The sequence below is a fragment of the Geotrypetes seraphini genome, chromosome 3, assembly GCF_902459505.1.
Source record: "Geotrypetes seraphini chromosome 3, aGeoSer1.1, whole genome shotgun sequence".
In the NCBI taxonomy this organism is placed as follows: Eukaryota; Metazoa; Chordata; class Amphibia; order Gymnophiona; family Dermophiidae; genus Geotrypetes; species Geotrypetes seraphini.
In genome coordinates this window covers 349,040,468-349,066,401 of record NC_047086.1, presented here as the reverse complement: position 1 = coordinate 349,066,401, position 25,934 = coordinate 349,040,468, and the positions used below count along the sequence as shown (strand labels likewise).

Here is a 25,934-nt window from a genome sequence, read left to right as displayed (position 1 = left end):
AATAAAGAATTTTTTTAAAAAAAGCTCAGCAGAGTAACACAATTTTCAATATCTTCTTGTTAGACAAAAAGAAAAATCTGGTATTGCTTGCCTTTTTCCTTGTCTCTCTTTTTTTTTTTTTTTTGGGGGGGGGACATGTTAGGGATTCATTCCATCTAATCCTGCAGTCTTATAAACACTGCATGAGAGCATCTTCCTTCATTCTATCGCTCTGCGTCAGGCTTTCTTCTTGCACTTGCCATTAGTCACTTTCACACCGCTCGGGCTCCTTCAAGAAGTCCCAGTAGCAACCTGTCGCTGGGCCGAGCACTGGGAACCCGTCTCTCACTTCCCCAGTTAACAAACATTTCACAGCTGTGGTTTCTGGGCAAGTTCCCTCCGGAGTTTCAAAGGGGCTCCACGTGATTTATTTGAAATTTAGCCGAAGGGGACGAGAAAAGCGAGGAAGCGCAGGCAAGCTCCCTCCCCGCCGGGATGAGCCGGGGCCCCTGAGAGACACGCGCAGAGAGCCCGGGGCTAGCGATCGCCACCCGCCACCCCCATGCTCTTCTTACCCACCCCGCCCCGGGCTGGAGCATGTCCGAAGCGCGCAGCAGCGGCGTCAGCGTCAGCGTCGTACGGAGAACATCGACCTCCGATTCCGAGCAGGACTTCCAGTCCCAGGTATGGCCCCTCCACCCCATCCGCTCCGTGGCTTCGTTAGTGCAGGAACCGGCGACTGCCCCCCCCCCCCTTAAAAAGCGATCGGGGGAATTTAGGTTCCACTTCTGTCCCTGAAAGGGCCGGATTTCACTTTCTGGAGTTCATGTAGACAAAGTTGTCGGGTGCAGGGGATCTGATGGGAAGGGGTAAAACGCGGAACTAGAGGCGGCAGGGACCTCAGATTTTTAAGGACGTGCGGGTTTAGATCCGCGAGGTCCGTCGGGTCCGCGTTTTACCCCTTCCCGGATCTGTTTCCATTTTTTAAGATGCAAATTGGTTTCCAGGGCACAGCGGTAAATTACTCTGTCTACTAAAGACATTTGTGCTTAAATTTTGTTTATACTAGTTACTGATTGATAGAACTGTGCTTTAATTTCATTTTCTTTTAATCGGTATAATTAGGGTTTGTCTCCTATTCATGTCCCTGCAGGGCCAGTGCAAGGGGATTGAACATGATAGACAAACCTTCAGTCTTATGCAACTCCCCCCCACTTAAATATCGCATACATACAAATAATGAGGGCAATTTCCAGAAGTCATTAATTTACCTAAGTTAATGGACTGTTTGAAAATTGCCCACCTTCTCTGCAAGGAGGCATTGTATGACGGTCAGGAAGATCTATGGTTTTGCGTTGATCGCAGCTACTCTTTGCTTTCTCCTGAATAGAGAATGACACGGGGACAAATTTGTTCCCATCCCCGCAGGAACTCAATTTCCCCGTCCTGTCCTTGTGAGTTTTGTAAACCATTTTACATACTGGCCACTTGTACAATTATTCATGTAGGTAACAGGTGATTCTGTTCCTGCCCCATTTCTTTAAGCTCTGCCTTAACTGCTGGAGCCTGGAACACTTATAATTTAAAGGGTTTGAGGCTTGTGCAGTGAGTTTGCAGGCATGGGGCAGGAACAGAATCACCAGTTACCCACATGAATAATTGTACAAGTGGCCAGTATGTAAAATGGTTTACATATTTAGGTACATAAAAATAGCCTTATTGGGTCAGACCAATGGTCCATCAAGCACCATTCTCATGGTGGCCAATCCAGTTCACAAGTACCTGGCAAACCCAAAGAGTAGCAACATTCCACGCTATCAATCCAGGGCAAGCTGTGGCTTCCCCCATGTCTAGCTCAATAACAGACTGTGCACATTTCCTCCAGGAAATTGCTAGAAAGCATCATTCCTACCTTTTATAGGAGTGGCGAGAGGCACGTCCTGTGGTTAGTCAACCGGCGCCTCTGCTCCTTCTCCTCTCTCCTTTTGCAGCATCCCCCCCTTCCCCGGCGGTAATAAGAAGCTCAGGGCTGCGGTTGGAAGACATCCATGCATGCATGGATGTCAATGTTATGATGTCAAGCATAAGCATGACATCATTGTATTGACATCCAGGCATTTCTGGGTGCCCTCCAGCCGCAACCCCGAGATTAGTTTGCGAGCAGCTTAAAAAGTTTGCGACACACTGAGATAGTGCGAGACCACCAGGTCAGATGGGGAAAAATGCTTAAGTACCTGAATGTAAACCACATAGACTATAAGTGGTATATACTACTACTATTAATTATTTCTATAGCGCTACCAGATACACGCAGCGCTGTACAGAGTCACAAAGGGTAAGAAAACAGTCCCTGCTCAAAAGAGCTTACAATCTAAACAGGCAAGACAGACAAACAGGATGTCATGGATATAGTTAAGGGGAACGGTTAATCAGCTGGCTGGGTTGGAGGGCAGAGGGAAGTACAGGACAATCGAGCCATTGTGACATCACTGATGAGGTTGGCTCTTATTGGTGGAATGAGGCATTACGACATCACAATCTCAGCTCTGCTTCCCAAAGACAAACAGGATGTCATAGATAAAGTTAAGGGAACGGTTAATCTGCTGACTGGGTTTGAGGGCAGAGGAGTAGGGTTAAGGATTAAAGGCTATATCAAAAAGGTGGGTTTTCAGTCTGCTTTTAAACAAGGGTAGGGGCTTGACGGACAAACTAAAATAGGGGAGAATGTGGCACAGTGGTTAGAGCTACATCCTCAGCACCCTGAGGTTGTGGGTTCAAACCCATGCTGCTCCTTGTGACCCTGGATAAATCACTTAATCCCCCCATTGCCCCAGGTACATTAGTTAGATTATGAGCCCACCAGGATAGGCAGGGAAAAATACTTGAGTACCTGAATAAATTCATGTAAATTGTTCTGAGCTCCCCTGGGAGAACAGTATAGAAAATTGAATAAATAAATAGTGCGAAATGTTTCAGTCTCTGATAACCAGAGCTGATATTGTGATGTCATAAAGCCTCATTCCACCAATAAGAGCCAACCTCATCAGTGATGTCACAATGGCTTCATTGCCCTATACTTGGCTCACTTCTGCTACATTTTGATTTCTAGAGTGGCACAGTAGTTAAAGCTACAGCCTCAGCACCCTGAGGTTGTGGGTTCAAACCCACGCTTCTCCTTGTGACCCTAGGCAAGTCACTTAATCTCCACATTACCCCAGGTACATTAGATTGTGAGCCCCACAGGACAGACAGGGAAAAATGTTTGAGTAACTGAATAAATTCATGTAAGCTGTTCTGATCTCCCCTGGGAGAATAAATAAATATGTCAGTTGTTTAGGAAATAGGCACAGAAAGAAAAAGTACTGAACTACTCATGAGATATAAGGACCAAAAGATAAATGACTCATCAAAAAGTACACCCAAAAACTGAAGCAAGGACTCAGGATGTGATTAATGCAGAGTTGAAAGCCTATAGATTTATACCTTACACAGCAATAACCCTTTCATCTGTCATTGGGACTTTTCCTCAATTCTATTTTTTATTTTCTTTGCATTTTTATCTTTACTCCTATTTTATTTTAAAATTGTAACTATACATTGATGGATTATTGTTTACACGAAGGGAATTTTCCTTTATATGATTGATTGCTTAATTTCTTCCCTGGATTGTGCTATAAAGTTAAAGTTGCTGTCTTATCATTTTGTATTGTGTTCTTTTATAAAAATCTATTAAAATATTTGAACTAAAAAAAAAAAAATGCAGGGTTGAAAGAGGATAACATTACTCTTTCTGGAATTCTAGGACTCAGATTGGAGGGGGGTCAGAATAAGTTTAAGTGATCCAGGTTGCAGTATTATCCAAATAACTCGATAAAGTTACTGGGAGAGATTAATTGTGGTTGATCAAATGCACCGATTCCCAGATCTTGGATTAGAGTTGCTAGTGGAAAGAAAAATACATTAAATGTTGGGGACAACATAGAGCCATGAGGTACCCCACAAGAAAGAGAAAAGGAGGGGAGAAAAGGAGGGGTCCTTTTATCAAGCTGCGGTAGGGGTTTAATGCGCGTAATACCGTGCGTTAAACCGCCTGCCATGCTAGCCGCTAACACCTGCATTGAGCAGGCGTTAGTTTTTTAGCCGGCCACAGGAGTTAGCGCGTGATGAAATGTCCGACGCGCTAACCCCGCTAGCGCGGCTTGATCAAAGGAGCCCTGAGTCTCACTGTAGATGACTTGAAAGAGAGAAACAGGCCAGTTTCCTGTAGGCAAGTAATAATAATAATAATAACAGTTTATATACCGCAATACCATGAAGTTCTATGCGGTTTACAAAAGATTAGAGAAGGTACAGAATAATTGGACAACGTTATTCACATTGGCAAATGTAACCCAGACTCGGACCAAAGGCCTTGGCCTGAAGCTGAGAGGGGACACGGCCAGGACAAATGTCAGAAAGTTCTGCTTCACACAGCGAGTGGTGAACGCCTGGAACTCTCTCCCGAAAGAGCTGGTGGAGGAAACCACCATTCTAGGATTTAAGGGAAAATTGGATGCACATCTTCTTGCAGGACACATTGAGGGATACGAGTGACTAATGTATTCGCCAGGGTACACCTGGCTGAGCCTCCGCTTGTGCGGATCACCGGACTGGATGGTCCCTGGGTCTGATCCGGTGCAGGCATTTCTTATGTTCTTATGAGTGAGTGAGTACGAGGAAGAAGAACAGGTCAGTTGTCTAGGTATTTCAGGAACAGGTATGTTTTTAGACGTTTCCTAAATTCCTCGTAAGTAGTGGGCGAGAGCAATTGCTTTAGGTCCTTACCAAGGTGCAAGTGAGAAGGGACAGAGACAGTTTCCTTGAAGCTAGTTCCTATAGACAAAGTTTGAAGTGTGTGATTAATTACATTAAGGACGGCACTGACTGAGATTCAGTTTGAGTAGTAGAGGGTCTTTCATAGCATCGAGTAATGATTTCATTCAACATCGCTCCTAGAGCTGTATCTGTGCCTTGGGTCCAACTGAAATTCATGTTTTCTGGGGTGAAATGTGCTATTAGCTTTCCATAAAGAACAGAAGTGAGGTCCAACAAAATGAAGAATCTTATTAACAAATGGACTTTTAACATACATTTTATTTGCTTTCACATCTTTGTTTTATAAGAACAGCCTTACTGGGTCAGACCCACGGTCCATCTAGCCCAGCAGCCCATTCTCACGGTTGCCAATCCAGGTCACTAGTACCTGACCAAAACCCAAGGAGTAGCAACATTCATGCTACCGATCCAGGGCAAGCAGTGGCTTCCCCCATGTCTTTCTCAATAACAGACTATGGGCTTTTCCTCCAGGAAATTGTCCAAACCCTTTTAAAACCAGCTACGCTATCCGCTCTTACCACAACCTCTGGCACTGCGTTCCAGAGCTGAGCTATTCTCTGAGTGAAAAAAATATTTCCTCCTATTGGCTTTAAAAGTGTTTCCCTGTAACTTCAGCGAGTGCCCCCTAGTCTTTGTAATTTTTGAACAAGTGAAAAATCGATGCCCTTGTACCCGTTCTATTCCACTCAGGACTTTGTAGACTTCAATCATATCTCCCCTCAGCCGTCTCTTTTCCAAGATGAAGAGCCCTAACCTTTTTAGTCTTTCCTCATATGAGAGGAGTTCCTTCCCTTTTATCACCTTGGTCTCTCTTCTTTGAACCTTTTCTAGTGCTGCTATATCGTTCTTGAGATAAGGAGACCGGAATTGAAATTACTCCAGGTGAGGTCGCACCATGGAGCGATACAGAGGCATTATAATATTCTTAGTCTTGTTAACCATCCCTTTTAAAATAATTTCTAGCATCTGGTTATCTTTCTAGGGTGCCGCCGCACATTGGGCGGGAGGTTTCATCGTATTGTCTACCATGACACCTAGATCTTTTTCTTGGGCGCTAACCCCTAGCATCCAGTAACTGTGATTTGGGTTATTCTTCTTCACTTCTGTTCTTTGCTGTTGCTCCTTTACTGCTGTTAATAGAATTTCAGTGTCATGTAAGTTGTTGATTAATAAGTCTTGTCGGAGAGGTTGGCATGGGTACATTTAGCTACTCTGACAGGGGTATGTTTTAGATAGGATTGGAAAATAAGTCTTATGGAGGTAATACATGCTGATTATGCATACAGATGTTTAGAATACTCGTATACATCTAAGCACTGTACTGTAAATATGCACATACCTTACACAGTGAATATTTGACAGATGGGCATACGGAGTCTGAGATCTAGATGCAATAAAGTCAATTTTGACTGCTTTTGCGGCGATTGCATTTGCTCACTGTGTGTTTTTCCCCTCGATCACCTGTTTTCCAATCCGGCCATGCAAATTGGCTATTTAATATTAAAACACCATGCAAGCTAGCCAAGTGATTGATGCACTAAGATCGCTTGGCGAGGCACAAAGAAAAGTGATCGCTTTTAGCGATCCAAAAGTCGCAAGACCAGTTGCTTACCTGACGTACCGATAGTTCAGTTCCTATTTTTTTTTTTTTTTTAATGGGCACTGATGCAGTGTTTATGCAAAGACTATGACTAACAATGATGAGACTTATCCTAGAGTAGACAGTTTGAAAACTACCTCAATGCAGTCAGTTAACATTTCTGAGGTGACAGGTGTTTGTTTTGTTTTGTTTGCTTAAAATTGGTGATTTTCAACCCAGTCCTCGGAGACCACCTGGCTAGTCGGGTTATCAGGATATCCACAATGAAAGTACATGTAAATCTCTCTCATGCATAGTCTTCTTTGTACTGATTCCAAATAACGCGCTGGAAAATAATGCTTTATTCTGTATTATATAGGCCTCAGACCCACCACTCCACCACCTAGCAAAAATTTTTAGCAGGAAGAATTACATGGCTCTTCATCATTGGCCTCAAACTACTTTTCTCATAGTTCAATCATTTAATAGTTTAGTACTTTCTGGTAAATTCAATAAATAATATAATAAGTATTTAATAGACTTATCTTGACTTAGCTTAATATGCGTAATCCGGGAGAGAATGACCTGTTTAGCACTATTGTGCTTTATCAAGGGTCCCCCACGGCCGCTATTGTCATCCGACTCCTGGAATATTTAAAGAGCAAGTCTTCTTTGTATGCATACCGGGCAGAGCTCTGGGTTTCAGGCCCAGAAATATCTACGAAAAAGTACCATTTAAATGAAATTCTTAATTTATAGATTGTCTACAGTTGGGCAGACTGGATGGATCATTCAGGTCTTTATCTGCCATCATTTACTATGTATATTTCTTCATGCATATTCATTGTGGATATCCTGAAAACTCCCTGTCCTAATGCATTGTGGTAGTTGTAGTCCTGCTTCCTCCATTTGAAATTTAGCACTGGTGAGTGTGAAAGCACATCTTGGAGAGGGTGCCAGGACTGACTCATTCTCCCTTGAGAAACAGACATTTGATGGGTGTATTCAGGACCCATCTGTCTGTTCCCTAATGAAGGTTTTAGCCATCCCCCTAACTGCTTTGCTGTTTTTCTTTAAGCAAACTGGATTACTGTAATTAGAAATGGTGCTCTGGGCCTGTCCCTCATATGTGACATCATTGGTTTTTTGGGGCAGCAAAGTACAAAAGTCCTAAGTTGCTGAGTTCTCATGAGTAATAGCTAGCTGAGGATGCTTGACTGGCTTACGGCCTGTCGGATTCAGCTGTGCGTACTTTCCATTACAAAAATGGATTCTCAGTTTAAAAAAACCTTGTTACTGGTAGATATATAAAGGAAAATGGTGGTTAACCGAATGAGGTATATAATTAGCACTGAGTCTTTATGTTTGCATATGATGTTACATCCTGCTGTGGGTAGGACGATTGCATATGAGCAGAAGAAGAAGCTTTTTTTTTTTTTTTTTTTTTGTTAGAGAGGCAATAACTGTTTTTATAGAGCATCAAGGTCTAGCAGCCATGTTAGGACCAATGTGAGCTTTTGAAAGCTCAAATACTTTAAATGTACAGAAGGAACCCATATGATTTTGAAAGCTCGCATTCCACATTACTGTTTCTCGTTTCTTATGCTGGGGCCAGTGAAAACTGGGACAGGGTGAGAGGAATCTCGTTTGGGAAATCAAATGAAGCCAAGTTCTTCAGAAGTACTGTAATATGGTTCTACAAGCTACCTTTGTCTCCAGTTTAAGATCCTTGGCTCTGAAACTGGAAAGGATGGATTTCCATCATCTCTTCTAACCCTGCCCTCTCCTGGCATCCTCTCTTACCTACCTTTCAGTCCTCTTTGGTCCATTGTAAGCAGTAGCAACTCACTTCAAAAAAAACATTCAGCCTTTTACTGAAGCATTTTCATCTGGTGTGGGAGCTTGCTCCACCTATTCTCATACCTTTTTTTGGATTCTCAGCCTCTCGCACAGCTTTCTCTCATTCATTCACTCAGCTCAGTGTGGAAGCTGGCCCCGCCCACTTTCAGACATCAGTGACAAGCTTTTTTAAAAGCTTGGTGTCAGTTTGCCTTTTACTGAAGCATTTTCATCTGGCGTGGGAGCTTGCTCTACCTATTCTCATCCCTTTTTTGGGATTCTCAGCCTCTCGCACAGCTTTCTCTCATTCACTCAGCTCAATGTGGAAGCTGGCCCCGCCCACTTTCAGACGTCAGTGACAAGCTTTTTTATAAAAGCTTGTGCCTAACGGCGCATAGCCGTGCAGTGTGCTATTTAGCGCGTGGCTTTGCGTAGCGTCTTTGCTGGTATTAAGAAGATAATTTTTAACTTAGCAGTTGATTAATTTTATGATTTTAAATTTTTACTTAAATTGCAATAGCAATTATTTTATTTAAATTGCCATTTATTAGTATTTTAGTAATAATAAATATTACTGTTGTTAGCTCTGAGAGCTTTTTCATTAATTATGGATATCTTTCGTTGGTTATTTTGTCTTCTGCTTATTTTGCAGTGTAAACCGAGTTGGCCGATATCTATTCCATCTTTATTGCTGGTGTTAGATAATCATTCTGATGTTCACTTTAATATTCCAATTATAGTTGGTAATATGAAACCTCACCGTAAGACAATTACATCTTGTAGGAACCCAAAACTGCTCAAACCATTGGCTTTTGATCATACCGTGTCAAACTCACTAGTTGAATCACTCACTCCGGTGCCTTCTTTTTATTGCAATGCTCGGTGTGTTTGTAATAAGACTCAGATTATGCGCAATTTACTTCTTGATAATGATGTGGGGACTTTTGTTTATTACTGAGACTTGGCTAACTTCTAAAGATTCATTTACTCAAAAGGAGTTATGTCCACCTGGTTTTACTGGTCAGTTTTCGACTAGAACAGGTAAACGAGGTGGTGGTGTAGCCATAATACACAAATTCTTTATTGATATATATATATCTCTGTGAGAAAAATAGTAATCCAAATTTTGAATACACAATTCTCTTTGTGAAAGATGAACTACATGTTCAACCTTTAGGTATTTTATTGTTTTATCGCCCACCTGTAGCCTGGAGTAAATCCATAGATATTGTTTCTGAAGTCATTTCTTTCTGTTTTTAAAAAAAGTTGACCTTTTTAATTGTATTTCTCTAGGAAACTCAGGCATAGGGGTAGTTTGTTTGCCAATTTTAGGGGAAAATAGTTAAAAAGTTGGGGGAATAGTCAATTTAGCATTAGCGACTATGATCATCTGCTTCACATGAAATCTTGGTGTGACTAGTGTACATTTTGGTGTCGGCAAGGATTGTTAATGCTGCCTTCCCATTGGAAGATTCTTCATGATGTGTTCATTGCATGTTGCCAAAGATTAAGGGCTCCTTTTACTAAGGTGCGCTAGCGTTTTTAGCGCACGCAGGATATTACCGCATCAGTGTGTGAGCATCAGTGAGCATCAGTGTGAGCATCAGTGTGTGACGTAGAATTTCAACCCTAGCTTTTCCTATTCTCAGCCCACTGTTCTTTTTTTTTTTTTTTTTTTTTTTTTTTTTTTTTGCTTGGACTCAATGACTTCACATTTTATTTATACAAAATGACTTAGCTGGACACAGAAGCCAGGCGAATGTAAGTCTAGCGTGAGCCAATCCTAGCGCTGTTGATCTACGATTTGGCCTGCTTTGCCATGTTTGCTTGCATTTTCTTCAACCCCTTCTTGTTGTGTTTCTTGGCAAAACGCATATTCCTCAGAAATTTGGGATCAACCCCCTTAAGAGACTCGTATCTCTGGGATCTCGGTTTCTTGATGCCATTTCTGTGCCATTTGCGGGATTGATTATGAGTAGTATGGTTCTTAGACTTTGCCATGGTCACACCGCAGCTCGGCTCCTAAACCGGAAGAGTCTCAGCCCACTGTTCTAACCACTAGACTAGTCCATGAAGTCTTGCCACGAATGCCAGGACACTTGCCTAATGCAGCATTAAACTTCTCAAGACTTCTGTTAATAGGTGATATCAATCTCCATTTAGAGAAGGAAAATAACATCGATACCTCCAACTTTAAATCTTTCTTGAATTCTTTAGATTTAAATTATTCACCAATAGCCACTCATGAACAGGGTCATACTTTGGATCTTATTTCCTATATAGATTCAAATCATTCTAGGTCTGCTATTTCTGATATTGATTGGTATAAGCATGGACAGATAATTTTTTAGGATGTTTTCGGATACCTATTTTTTTGTTAGCTAAAATCTCAAATAACCTTTTGAGTGAAAAAAATCAAAAGTAAAATTAATGCGGAGTGAGGAATCCTCATCCGCGCAGAGTTACGACTCTGTATTGTTTTTAGTTTTTAGTCCACGTGTTTTTATATCAGGACTTTTAGGGACCCCCGAGGAAGACAGCATTGTCGAAACACGGACTGTGTTGGGTCCACAGTTCCCAACAGTTTGGGTCCTAGATATATTTTATGTGGATTATGAATTTGTATATTTTTAAATAAAGCCTGCATCTTGAACCTCACCATCTCCACAGAGTTTTCGTTTTCGCTGGATTTGCATCTTCTGTGGGATTAAGGGTCAATCTTTTGCTTGTTCTCCAAGAGGCCCTGCAGCATAAAATCATGGGTATGTGGGTCACCTGTTACATTTAGAGAACAGACTGTCCAATATGAGTTATCAAAAACCAAAGCTTTTCTAAGAATTTGCAAGTTGCATGCTGATGTTTTGAGAGTTGTTGAAACTAGATATGACTTGTAGGAGGACTTTACTGGAAAGACAGACAAAATGAGAGACAGAGAGAGCTTAGCAAGGATTAATGGCCTGATCAGGGACTATAACATTTATGCAGGGATCTCTTCCGCAGAGAAGAAATGGACTCGCAAAGTTTTCTTCTTCCCTCCCAGCCATAAATCTATTCATATTTGTTTCCTCTCTTCTGCATTGGTGTTTAAGAAAAAGCCTTTTTATTATGGATTTTTACCTTGTTTTCAATGCATAGTTATTCTTATTGACACTTTTTTGCCATGAGAACGTGGCTAGCATTATTGGCATAGCTTTGCACTCATTCTTTCTGATACCACGCCCCTCTCCAGTTCTATGCAGTTTGCTTCTGTGCTTCCCAAAGCTTTAGATTAGAGAATGACACGGTGACAAAATTCATCACCGTTCCCGTCCCCGCGGATAACCGCGGGAAACCATCTTCATGTCATTCTTTAAGGAGAGAGGGAAGAATCAGAGTATGAATGGCCACAACCACTGACCCACAACCTTTGCTTTGAAGAATGCTGGTGTAGAAGGACTGAGGTTGAGATAGACACTACAGAATGACAGTCTCTGGTATCCAGAGCAGAGATTGTGATGTCATAATGCCTCATTCCACCAGTGCCTAAGAGCCAATCACATCAGTGATGTAACAATGGCTTCGTTATCCATGGCTCACATAAGAATCAGAGTATGAATGGCCACAACCACTGACCCGCAAGCTTTGCTTTGAAGAATGCTGGTGCAGAAGGACTGAGGTTGAAATAGACACTAGAAAATGATTATTTCCTGGGGTTATCCGCGGGGACAGGAATGGTGATGAATTTTGTCACCGTGTCATTCTCTACTTTAGATGAACCTGCCCCTACTGATTACCCCGTCAAACTTCCCCACCCCCTGCTCACCTCCAACAATGTTACTTGGCATCTGCCTTCTCCTGATCACCTTCAATCACCCTGGTCACACCAGCAGCAAAGCAGTTAAAGGGCTCATCTTCTCCTTCAGCTACGGTGCTAAGAAAAGGGGAGGGTGGAGTTATCAATGTTGGCTACTGTTTAGGGCAGGGTCTTGCAAACTTTCCAGCCGGCGGCAAACTAAATCAAGTGCCCTGGCTGGAAGGCACCCAGAAGTGCATTGACGTGATTGTGTCGACGTCCGCGCATGCGCAGAGGCCCATCTGACCGCGACCCGCTGGTGGAGGGATCTGGGAGGTACAGGGAGAGGAGGAGAGATGCTGGCTAGGAGCAGAGTCATCTGTGCTGGCTGATGTCCTACAGGACGTGGACAACTCCTTGTCGGAGTGTCGCTGCTTACCAGAAATCTCAGGAGGCATATTGGTGTGCCGCAGCATAGTTTGCGATACACTGGTTGAAGACCAGTTATTTTACCGCTACTCTAACTTGTACTATTTTTAACACAGGTCCCATCTTCTGCAATGAGACTAGTTACTAATAAATGGGGTTAACAGAACAATAATGCATCTTAACAGTAGCCCATATTGATAACTTCTTCCCTTAATATACAGTGGTACCTCAGAATCCGAACGCCTCGGAACTCAAACAACTTGGAATCTGAACTATTTTTTTAAATAAAATTTTGCCCCGGAATCCGAACGCTGCTTTGGAATCCGAACGTACGGGAACTGCAAGCGTTGCTCAGCCCAAAGCTTCCCCTCTGACGCAGCTTCCTGTTTCCGCCTGGGCGGTTCGCGTCAGAGGGAAGCTTTGGGCTGAGCACCACTTGCATTTGCCAGTGCTGATCGTACTGTCTATGCCGATTGGGGGGGACCCGATCTTGCTGACTCTGCCAGGTTCCTTTTAGGCTGTTATGCGGTATATAAAGTTCTTAAAAAACATAAAACATCATTGGTTACTTTACATTACTGTACTGTATTATCATTGGTTAATATGTGAGAGTGTGTTTACTGTTAAATTTATTTGACAATCTGAGTTTGTGGGACCAAGGAACGGATTAATCCAGTTTTCCATTATTTTCAATGGGAAAAATTGTCTTGGAATGTGAACATTTTGGAACTCGAACGGGGTTCTAGAACAGATTAAGTTTGGATTCCAAGGTACCATTGTATATAAAATTGTATATAAAATTTTAATACTTGATATGCCACTCAAACTGAAGTGTTAGAGCAGTTTACAAAGTTAAAAAAAATCTCATCATACAATAACTGTTGTCATTACAATAAATGAACCCTCACATCAATGCAACCCACCCCAAATATGCAATAATTAATGCTAACCCAAATATAATAATCATTCAATTGCAACCCTTATTGTCAAATCCGCTCATTAGCAATATAAACATTTCAATAAAACTGTTACAATAGCGTTCAGATTTGCATGACTTCCCATAAATATAATTCACTTCACAGTACAGAACCCTCATCGAAAAGCCACGTTTTCAGTGACTTCCAAAAGCTCAGATAACTTTGCATGAATTGCAATCCAATTGGCAGTCTATTCCACAAACTAAATCCTGTATAACAAAAGGCTCTGTTTCGTGTTCCAATCAATCTCACTATGTCTAATGATGGTAATTGGAGCAAGTGCTTTTGAAATTAATGCAAGAGACGAGTTGGTACATATAATCTTTGTCAGATAAATACTTTGGAACATTCCACTGTAAAGCTTTCAACACCAAGCATAAAACTTTAAAAGTAATTCATTCTGCAATGAGCAGCCAATGCAAGTCAGTCAATATAGATGCGACATGGTCCGGTTTCTTCTTTCTATCAGTTTTGCTGCAGTTTTTTGCACTAACTGCAGTCTAGCTAAACAATTTTTACTCAGACCATTATACAAAGAATTTCAGTAGTGCAATCGACTAGTTATCAAAGTATGCACAATCTTTACCAGATTAAAATTTAGTCAAAATGTGTATACCAAAGAAAATTGTTATGACTTGTTCGCTATGTTTGCGTGCACTTTGACATTTAATAAAAATATTTAAACATAAATTTAGTCAAAAATGGTCTCTGTTCCTGGGGTCCTTGGCTGTCTTAAATATGAAAACATAAGTCGCAAAAAAATCCAAGTAGTTAAGAGGTTACAAACAAGCAGCACAGCACATAAGACTATGAGACACCAGCCTTTGAGATCTCCAGATCTATGATTTTTTTGTGACTTTCATGTTTTTATATTTAAGACAGTCAAGGACCCTATAAGACCCCTGAGGAAGGCATTTTTATTTTGCCGAAACACAGCCCGTGTTGGGTCATTTTTATTGTACACTTTATTTGGTTTCTTTAGTGTGGATCCCTTAGTAACATAGTAAATGACAGCAGATAAAGACCTGAATGGTCCATCCACTCTGCGCAAACATACACTCTCTATAATTTAATGATTTAATTTAAATTGTTCTTTTTCTTAGACATTTCTGGGCCAGAAACCCAGAGCTCTGCTTGGTATTGTGCATCTACTGGAGTCTCTGTCGAAGCTCACTTCAGCTCATCGAAACCATCGCAGCCCATCCTCAATTAAATGGCCATATATGTGACGCACACTGTGCAAATCTGCCTGGTACTGGCCTTAGTTCTTCAATATATAACCATTATTTTCTGATTAGAGATCCTCTGTGTTCATCCCACGCCCTTTTGAACTCTGTCATCGTTTTCCTCTCCACCACCTCCCTTGGGAACGCATTCCAGGCATCAACCACTCTTCTCCATAATTTCCTAACATTACTGTTCGGTCTACCACCCCTCAACCTCAGATTATGGCCTCTGGAAAAGATTTTATTCTACATTAATACCTTTCAAGCTTTTGAACGTCTGAATCATATCTCCCCTATCCCTCCTTTCCTCTAGGGTATACATATTCAGGGCATCCAGTCTCCCCTCATACGTCTTTTGACGTTATATATACCCTTTGTGGATTGTTTTTATGATTATTGTTTTTAAGTTATTTGGACGCTTAGGGGCTCATAATTGAAAAACGTCCAAAAACCGGCCTAAGTCAGCACTTGGACAAACATTGTCAAAATACGTCCAAGTGCCTATAATAAAACCGGGTTCTGGACGTATTTAAAAATGACCTAGGCCTTCACAGTCCCGCTGAACGACCAGAGCTAAACGGGGTGTTTCAGGAGGAGTGTCGAAGGCGAGACGTGGGCCGGCTTAGACTTAGTCGTACTGCATGTATAACCGAACGTTTTACAACACAGATGAAACTGGGACGTTGTGACTAGACCATTTAAAACATGATCTAAGTCACAAAAACCAATCTAAAGTGACCAGATAAGCACTGTAAACACATAGTACAGACCCCCACACACTGACCCCCGACCCCTCCCCCTAAAACTCGTAATCACAACTTTTAAATTCTGTCTCCAGAACATCAGCACCTGGCAGCCTGGAATAAGAAAGCCTAGTCGCGCTGCACAGAGGCATCTTGAGTGGTCTTGGGGGTGGGTTAGGGGCCCATGGAGAGGAGGACCCATGCCCATAAGCCACTGTAATGACTGCATTGATATGAAATGTGCACTTCCCTAAAACCCCCAAAACCCTTTTGTACTGTCCTATAAGTGGCTCCTGCAGCCATAAGGGTTATTGGGGTGGTAGATAGGTGGGTCTAGGAGATTCTGGAGGTGGTTTGGGTGGCTCACCATTACCTATAAGGGAGCTGTAGTTAGATGATTACGTGGCACCCTTTTTGTGAAGTTCACAGCAGTGCCCTTCAAGGTAGCCCACTGTTTAGGTGCCCTGTTTGGGTGTCCTGTCCATCACTTTGCAGACCCCTCCCATGTCCAAAAGGTCTGTTTCTAGAACTTGGACTTGGACGAAAAGTTGGACAAAAATGTGGTTTAAAGATGGATGATTTAGCGATCTGGACGATCAGGCGGCTGGACATATAGATAGATAGATGATTTTTGAAAACAAATATTTTTGGTACGTATTTTTTTAAAATGTGTCCTCTGCTGTTTTTTTTACTTTGGATGACTTGCGACTTAGATGAAAATGGACTTAGTTCCTTTCGATTATGCCCCTCATTAAACTACAAACTGGTACATCCGATCTTCTGTCCCACAATCTTTGTTGTTTTGCTGCTAAAATTTAGCTGCTGGGAAAAATAAGCACTTAGTACTTATTGGGTCAGACCAATGGTCCATCAAGCCAAGTAGCGCGTTCTCATGGTGAGCAATCCAGATCGGTTCATAGACAACCCCGTGAAAGACAAAGGTGCGCGCCGACAACTGAGCGCAAGACGGAGGCACGCGCCGAAGAAAATTACAGTTTTTAGGGGCTCCAACGGGGGGTTTTGTTGGGGAGCCCCCCCAGTTTACTTAATAGAGATCGCGCCGGCGTTGTGGGGGTTTGGGGGGTTGTAACCCTCCACATTTTACTGTAAACTTAACTTTTTCCCTAAAAACAGGGAAAAAAGTGAAGTTTTCAGTAAAATGTGGGGGTTACAAACCCCCCACACCTCCCACAACGCGGCGCGATCTCTATTAAGTAAAGTGGGGGGGTTCTGCGGCGCGCGCCTCTGCGCTGCGCTCAATTGTCGGCGCGCGCCTTTGTCCCGGCGCGCTTTTGACCTGACACCATCCAGATCACTAGTACCTGGCCAAAATCCAAGGAGTAGCAATATTCCATGCTACCGATCCAGGGCAAGCAGTGGCTTCCCCCATGTCTTTCGCAATAACAGACTATGGACTTTTCCTCCAGGAAATTATCCAATCCCTTCTTAAAACCAGCTGGGCTATCCGCTCTTACCACAACCTCTGGCAATACATTTCAGAACTTAACTATTCTCTGAGTGAAAAAATTTCCTCCTATTGGTTTTAAAAGTGCTATGGTATAAAACAGTGCTCCACGCAGAATGCCCTTGATAGCATAGTGCTTAGCACAGATTTGAGGGCTTATGCCTGCTGAAACCTGGTGTGAATCCTGATATGCAGCTTGAGTTTGTAACCCTGGTATTCTAGAACACAGCACCGAAATGTTTGTAATGTTTCTGATCCACTCATGCCCCTCCCATTGCCAAGCTCCCTTTTGGGTTGCATGCGAGACACTTTGGGCGCACAGCTTTATAGAATAGCACATAGGCAGATCAATCCAAATCCATGCCAATTAACATCAATAATTGATAACAGCTCATTAACTAACACCCCCCCCCACACACACACCTTTTACAAAACCTCAAAAGCGGATTTTACTGCCAGATGTTGTGCTGAATGCTCTGCACTGCTCCCGAAGCTCATAGAGTTCCTATGAGCGTTGGGAGCAGTGCAGAACATTCAGCATGCTGGCCTACGCTAAAAACTGCTTTTGCAGTTTTGTAAAAAGGGGGGGGGGGTAATTTGTTTATGAAGATCTTGGGACTGCACTCAAATCTGGGCAACCTTTACAGAATCTGGGGGATAGTTTTCAGTGACCAAAACTACTCCTATTACCTGAAATGGCTGTACTGGGTGTCAGATATTGATATGATGTACCACCCAGATTCAAGTGGTGATTGGTGGAAGGGCTCCTTGAAGCATCACCAGGTGTGCCTTGGACATGCCCAAAGACTTTGTCAGTGTGAACAGGCCCGAAAGTATTGGAGTACAATCTGCTATGTCAGTGAAATTGCTCTCCACTATGTCTGTTATCGCTCACATTTCCCCTAAAGAAATATCCAAGTACCATTTCTTAAAAACCTTTAGGAAAATTGCCTGGTAGCAAGAGAGAGATTTATTTATTTATTAAAAATATTTCTTAACCGCCTATAACTAGGCGGTTTTACAAAAGACAATTATATAAAATAAGAAACATATTATACAAATAACAATAGGTACTTCATATCAGCCATATTTTACAGCACTCGACAGCGTATCAATACAGAAACATTCATAATCCTGGGGAAAAAAACCCCATTTATTGAAATGCTTCTACAAATAATGTAGTTTTCAGAAGTTTCTTAAACTTCTGAAAATCTACAAGAGCTCTTAGTGGTTCAGTCAACTTATTCCAAAGTGATACTCCTGCTGGGTGGGTCTCAGGCAAGAATGGAGAAGCCCAAGCCCACCCATGGCTATGGCCCAGGATAATACCAGAGGCTATCCAGTTAAGACAACCCCTAGAAGGAATATAAGAAGAATTTCACTGGATACAGAAATGATCTCATTAGGAGTGTGCCGCACTCATTTGGGGGCTCTTTCACTTGAGTCTTTGAGCTCCTTCTCTCGCTCATCAGACCCTCGGGGTCAGGGTATTGATCCTGATCGTTACTTTCGTGAGAGACAACCCTGAGAAGAAAAGCCAAGTGGCCCAGTCTGTGTACACTTCCCCCCTCTGTATTCGCGGTTTTGGTTATTCATGCTTTCTCGTTCCCAGACTCCATCCCCAAATTTGCATCTCAGGAAATCTCTGCTCCCGGTGTTTCACAGAGAAAATCGATGCTCCCAGCATTGTATGGAGAAAATCGCTACATTTGTAGGTCAGATTATTTGCAGTTTTGTGTCTTCTTTTTTTTTTTTTTAGGGCTTTTTACAGAAAACCCGCAAATAACATATAAAAAGTTATTCGCGGTTTTTCTGTATTCGCTGCCATGCTGTTTCCCACTCTGAGGACCCACACACGAAAACGTGCTAGCTCCTAGCATAGGTAGCCGCAGCTATTTCACTGTCGGAATATGTAGATCATTGTGAGCCGCCGAGCGCAACATGTACTGCGGTTCTTACGACAGAATGCTATCTATCAAATGCTTCAGTGTCTTATGGTGAATATTGAGATGCAAAAATAGTGTAAAATACCACTTATGTGGAGCAATACACATCAGTATTGTTAAGTCCTTATCATTTAGGACATACTATACGGCCTCAGAAATGGAGCCTACGCACAGCAATGTAATCACAAGCTGAGACAATCCGCGTAATTAAAATACTCCTGCTCCAATCATTGGCCACTACATACTTGTTTAAAGTGCTAATGTTTAGCTTTTTTTGACAGATTTAGTGTTTAACTTAAGACTAATATAAGCCCTTAACCACTCAATATTTGAAAAAAAATGATACTATAACGGTGATACTTTTTCAAAAAATCTTCTTCAGATACTGTGTGTATTATCCAGATTTGAAAAACTAGACCATAAAAACTTATCTGCTTTGTTTAGTAGTCTTCACTGGCGGAGTCTTTATAATAAAACCTCAATGCATGCCCATTTGCCAACGCGGCCAGCGTTTCGCGGGAATTGCATACATCCGCTGCGTCAGGGCCACCGGGACATTAACACCCACCCCCACAATCAGTGCATTCGGTCACAGCTTTTCAAAATATTGAGATGCACCATGACCAATAATTTATAACGGATTCAGTGTTCTAATTTTAACCGATACAAAGAACTCAATTTCCCCATCCCATCCCCGCAAGTTTTGTCGCTGTCGCTGTCCCATCCCTATAAGCTCTGCCTTAACCGTACAAGCCTCGAACACATGATTTTAAAGTGTTTGAGGCTTGTGCACATGAGGACAGAGCTTGCAGGGATGGGGTAGGGATGGGAAAAGAACTCACAGGGACGGGATGAGAAAATGAGCTCCCCCGGGAACGGGGAAAAATCTGCCCCCTGTGCCTTTTTCTACTGGCTATCTCATTGTTTGGGTGGCTCACCCACCACTGGCATCTCTGCGGATAGGTCTGTGGCTAATGAAGGTGAGTGCATCCTCACATTTTTGGAACTTTGTAGATAAAGAGCAATTCAAATTTTCCCACGATGGCTATTGCTCCACCAAAGTTTATGTACAGAGCTCATGAAGCAATTTCTCATTTCAAAATAGATTAGAAAGACCAAAATCTGCACAATATGACAAGAAGCTTTAGGAATTGCTATCTACTGTACATTATTGATGTCACCTTATAAATGACCTCTGAGTACTCATAATCTTTCTTCCTCAAACTATATGCTAATTTGATTACTTTCTGGTTCAGTCTTGCAACTTTAGCTTGGTGTAGTTCCTTGTTCTGGTTACAAAGTTTTCTTTTTCTTTTTATCTTTAAGACACACTTATTTACTTTCTGTAGTATTTTAGCTGCTAAAAAAAAGAAAAGAAAAATCAATACTTGGCTGTTTTTGAAATGACACTTCTTGGGTTTCTCAGCATTTGTGTACCTCTAGTATGTGGATAAAGCCCTAGGTGATTAAATATGTATTGTAAACTGCATAGAAACCAGACTGGGCCCTTGCAATATATCGGGAGTGTGTAAATAAATTAAATAATAAAATGTATGTCGGGAGAGTTCATACAGCTCCAGTGTTACATAGTGTTGTTCAGTGTCTGGAACCAGTTACGGTAATACTAGCTCTTCTTTTTATAACATGAGTAGTTAGGGTGATGAAGAAAAATATTCTATTATCTTTTAAACTAAACCCATTTGAATTAGCTAATTTATATGTGCAATCATGAACTAGAGCACGGTTCTTCAACCGCCGGTCCGCGGACCGGTGTCAGTCCGCAGAAAATTTCTGCCGGTTCGCGCAGGGCCGGTGAGATCAAGTCGGCATTTAAATTTCCTGCCGACTGCGGTTCCTCCTGACTGCGGTTCCTGCTGACTAATGTTCCTCCCAGCCTCAAGCGATCAAGATAGGCTGCCAACGTCGGGGCATTCCCTCTCTGAGTCTCGCCTGTTCGGAAACAGGAAGTTGAAACAAAATAGGCGGGACTCATAGAGTGAAGGTCCCAACGTCGGCAGTGATCGCCGCCCCTGCCGAGTTGCTGAAGAGGGCCGTGGGGAAGTTGGGACTAGAATGGAGAGAGCTGCAGATTCAGGTGCAGGTGGAGGGAGATGGTCAGCGTGTGCGAGCAAGATCCTGGGGAGCCTTCACAGTGACTTCCTTCCCTCCCACCAGCTCTTCTACTTGCCAGGGCAGTGATTTACCGGCAACTTTCTGCAGGCAAGTACTGAGAGCTGCTGGAAGGGGAGGAAGCCACTGTAGGAGGCTGGGAAGGTGCTGGATAAAGGGAGAGCTGTTACTGGACTTGAAGGGAGTTAGAAGGAGAGATGCTGCTGGGAGGGGAGGAGGGAAAGGGATGGGAAGAGCGTTAATGTTGGATAGAGGGAGGAGGGAAGGGAGAAGAAGGAGAGATGCTGCTGGGAGGGGAGGAGGGAAAGGGATGGGAAGAGAGTTAATGTTGGATAGAGGGAGGAGGAAAGGGAGAAGGAAAAAAAGGAAGGAGGGTAGGGAGAAAGAAAAAAGGAAGGAAACAGCTGGCAGGGAGATTACAGGAGGGGAAGGGGGTCAGGGTGGAATGGAGAGATCAGATGAGGGAAAGGGGAGAGAGAGGAATGAGAAAGTAGAGAGACATTGATGCTGGAAAGGGGGTCAGCAGAGAAATGAGAGAGGGATAAATATGCTAGATCTGGTGTAGGAGAGATAAAAATGAAGAAGGCAGTGAAGCTGGAATGAATGATGTAAAAAGGAGAGAGGAGGAACAGGCTGGATGGACAGGGAAGAGGGGCATAGAAAGAAGTCAGATACATATGGAAGGGGGAGGGCAGACATTGGATGGAACGGGCAGATGCTGGAAGGAAAAGAGTGAAAAGAAGATGAAAGCAGAAACCAGAGACAACAAAAGGTAGAAAAAAATAATTTTATTTCTATTTTGTCATTAGAATATTTCAGATTTGAAATATATATCCTGCTAGAGACATAACTGGGGACTGCAGTATTCTGTTAGCATGATATTTCTATGTAGCATTCTATAATAACTTGGCTTGTTCAGTTTTCTTGATAGTAGAGGGGATATATGTGAAGGGGGAGGGGAGACAGGGGTTTTGTTGGTCTGTGCTCTGTATATTTGTATTTATAAAATCACAATTGTTCAGAATATTGTTTCTTTTTATACTTTAATAAAATACGTTTAATATAAAATCACAATTGCGGCTTGTGCAGATGGGATCAGATGGTTTGCGGGGACCAAGCTCGCGGAGATGGGACGTAAACGCGGTTTTTAAATTTTAGTCCTAGTAGTTTGTCAGTCCACAAAATAATTATTTTATTTCTGCCGGTCCACGGGTGTAAAAAGGTTGAAGAACACTGAACTAGAGCACTGATGTAATTATAAACTTAAATTGGAATTTCATTTGGTTATAGTTCAGGCCTATCTAAACCCTCTGGGTTAACCTGGCACGAGGTAGTAAAAAATGCCTGTATCTTGGTGTGGTATACAGACCTCCAAGACAACCGGAAAACATGGACGCAGAATTAATTGAAGACATAGAGAATATAACTCTACGGGGTGACACTGTGCTGCTAGGGGACTTCAACATGCCTGATGCAGACTGGAAGACATTTTCAGCAGCAACCAGCAGCAGCAGGAGGCTTCTGAACTCCATAAAAGGAGTACATCTCAGACAGATGGTAACGGAGCCCACTAGGGCCCAGACGATCCTAGACCTGGTACTCACAAACGGGGAAAGCATCTCAGAGGTCTCGGTAGGAGATACGCTAGCCTCCAGCGACCATAACATGGTATGATTCAACATTGGGAAAGGATCCCCTAAATCAATTACAAAAACAAAGGTGCTCAAATTTCGGGGCGCCGACTTCGCACGTATGGGAGATCACGTTCATCAGACGCTACAGGACCAAGCAGAGGACCGGCAATGTGGGAAACTATGTGGTCGTACCTGAAATCATCCATACACGAAGCAACTAATCGCTACATAAAATCAGTAGATAAACGGCAAAGAAACAACAAACCCCAATGGTTCACTGAAGAGATCTCACTCCTCATTAAGGAGAAGAAAAAAGCATTTCTTTCCTACAAACGCACCCAGAGAAGAGAAACTAAAGTAGAATATAAGACCAGATCTGCAGCGGTCAAAACAGCAGTTAGGGAGGCCAAACGTCGAGTGGAAGAAACTCTGGCAAAAAACATTAAAAAAGGGGACAAATCCTTCTTTAGGTATATCAGCGATAGGAAAAGGAACACAGACGGTATAGTACGCCTTAGACAAACCGGACGGAAACTACGCGGTGGCGGATTCAGAAAAAGCAGAACTACTAAATGAATATTTCTGCTCAGTCTTCACCTGCGAAGCACCGGGACACGGACCACAGTTGATGATATACAAGACGTGGATGACCCGTTTCAGAATTTTGAGTTCACTCCTGGGGACGTCTACAACGAACTGGCAAGGCTAAAGGTAAACAAGGCCATGGGACCGGACAATTTACACCCAAGAGTGCTCAGAGAATTGAGAGATGTCCTGGCAGAACCGTTGGCGGTGCTCTTCAATCTCTCACTAAGTACGGGGAAAGTTCCGTTGGACTGGAAAACAGCCAACGTCGTTCCTCTACATAAAAAGGGTTGCAAGGCTGAGGCTGCGAACTATAGACCGGTAAGCCTCACCTCAATAGTGTGCAAACTCATGGAAACACTAATTAAGTACAAATTAGATACGATCCTGAACGAGGGTAATCTCCGGGATCCCAGCCAACATGGATTCACCAAGGGTAGGTCATGCCAGTCCATCTAATAAGCTTCTTTGACTGGGTAACAAGAAGACTAGGACTCAGGAGAGTCCTTGGACGTCGTGTACCTGGACTTCAGCAAAGCGTTTTGACAGCGTCCCACACCGCAGGCTGCTGAACAAGATGAAATCTATGGGATTAGGAGAGACTCTAACTGCATGGGTTAAAGATTGGCTTAGTGGCAGACTTCAGAGGGTGGTGGTCAACGGTACCTTTTCTAAAATGTCGGAGGTGACCAGCGGAGTGCCACAGGGTTCGGTCCTGGGCCCACTCCTCTTCAACATATTTATTAGGGATCTGACTCAAGGGCTCCAAGGCAAGGTAACCTTATTCGCTGATGACGCCAAACTATGCAATGTAGTAAACGGCCTGTAATCTTCAGGATGCTATGGAGCAAGACCTGCGTACTTTAGAAAGTTGGTCCTTGATCTGGCAGCTGGGCTTCAACGCCAAGAAATGTAAGGTCATGCATCTCGGCAACGGAAATCCTTGCAGAACTTACACCCTGAATGGAGAAACTTTAGCCAGGACTACGGCAGAACGAGACTTAGGAGTAATCATCAGTGCTGACATGAAAGCAGCCACTCAAGTGGAGAAGGCTTCATCTAAAGCACGGCAAATGATAGGTTGTATCAAGAGAAGCTTCGTCAACAGGAAACCTGAAGTCATGATGCCACTGTACAGAGCCATGGTGAGACCGCATCTGGAATACTGTGTGCAATTCTGGAGGCCAACATTACCGTAAGGATGTGCTCAGAGTTGAATCGGTTCAGCGGATGGCCACCAGGATGGTCTCGGGGCTAAAGGGTCTCCCGTACGAAGAAAGACTGAGCAAATTGCAGCTCTACACTCTCGAGGAGCGTAGGGAGAGGGGAGACATGATTGAGACATTTAAGTACATCACGGGACGGGTAGAGGTGGAAGATGATATCTTTCTTCTCAGGGGGACCCTCGACCACAAGAGGACATCCGCTCAAGCTCAGGGGAGGGAAGTTTCGTGGAGACACCAGGAAATACTTCTTCACGGAGAGAGTGATTGAGCATTGGAACGAGCTTCCAGTGCAGGTGGTCGAGGCACGCAGCATCTCAGACTTCAAGAACAAATGGGATACCTATGTGGGATCCCTACGAGGTCATGCCAAGGGATAGGGTCACTAGGACTGAATGGAGCGGCGTCAGTAGAGTGACAGTATAATTACAATTATTCTTTAGGGGTCAGTAGACTTAAGAGGGTGGGTAAATAGTGTGGGCAGACTTGATGGGCTATGGCCTTATCTGCGTCATCTTTCTATGTTTCTATGTTTCTATGTTTCCTGCTTATCGTAGTACGTGATATTTGGTAAAATGATCTCTCATCTTTTTCATCCACTGCCCTATAAAATGAAATTTACAGTCAGACCTCTCTCATACCAAAAAATATAATTGATAGGATCTCATCCAAACAGGGTTAGTAAATCGGTCCCTAAATCCAACAATTTTATTAGGGCTGTACTGAATATTTGGCCCCCTGGTGTCCTAAATGCATTATTCATATTCAGCCACTAGGGGACTGAATATTTTAGTTCTGCCCAAATTTTTGTCAAAGGGTTTCTTATGGTTTTAATGTGCTAAAGTGTTTTCTGATAAGAAATATTTTTCATTTACACATCTCCCAAAGGTTGTAGTCTGAGAAAGATTGTGTTTCATATGAACATACAAAATGACACTCTGTAGAGAAGCTTAGATACTTCTACAGCACTAGAGTGCAGGCGCCCAGGGAGGGGCAAATTGTACTGAATTTAGCATCCCCAGTTTTCTAAAGCTAGCTTTTTTCAGGGACGGACCATCAGGACAGTAGGGTAGTGAGCGAGGGCTCACGCTAATTTGGGGGTCCAGTCTAGGGTTATCAGATTTTTGTTGGGCAAAAAGAGGCGCACGGTTTGGAAAAGCTGTCCTGATACCTGTATTTGGAAATGTCATTCCGAGTCTTGAGTTTAGCCTCCCATATGTTTATCCCAATGCACTCTGTACCACCCATCTTGTCCCCATCTAATATCTGCAGTTGACCCCTCGGTTTATATTATAGAAAAGCATTAGCGTCATATCTTACGAGTTCTGATTTCTGCTTATTAGATGCTGCATAAGTATTATGTCTCCCATTTAGTAGACAGTAAAACCTTGGATTGCAAGTAACTTGGTATGCAAGTGTTTTGCAAGACAAGCAAAGCATTTTATTAAACTTTAACTTGATATACAAGCAATATCTTGCAATACAAGTACATACAATCCCTGATTCTGTATAGGACGCCCAGGAGAGGTGTC

At 42.8% G+C, this 25,934-nt stretch overlaps 1 protein-coding gene across 2 annotated transcripts in view; it reads left to right on the top strand.

Annotated features, from left to right (window-relative positions):
* Positions 1-231: 231 nt before the first annotated feature.
* BATF3 (basic leucine zipper ATF-like transcription factor 3) overlaps positions 232-25,934 on the top strand; it is a 42,370-nt gene continuing 16,667 nt past the window's right edge. The window contains exon 1 of one of the 2 annotated variants that reach the window (XM_033935721.1): positions 232-663. In XM_033935721.1, coding sequence (XP_033791612.1) covers positions 577-663 — 87 coding nt within the window. In that variant the 5' untranslated portion in view covers positions 232-576. Of the gene's footprint in view, positions 664-953; positions 996-25,934 lie in introns of those variants that run through there. The other variant, XM_033935722.1, reaches the window with a different exon arrangement.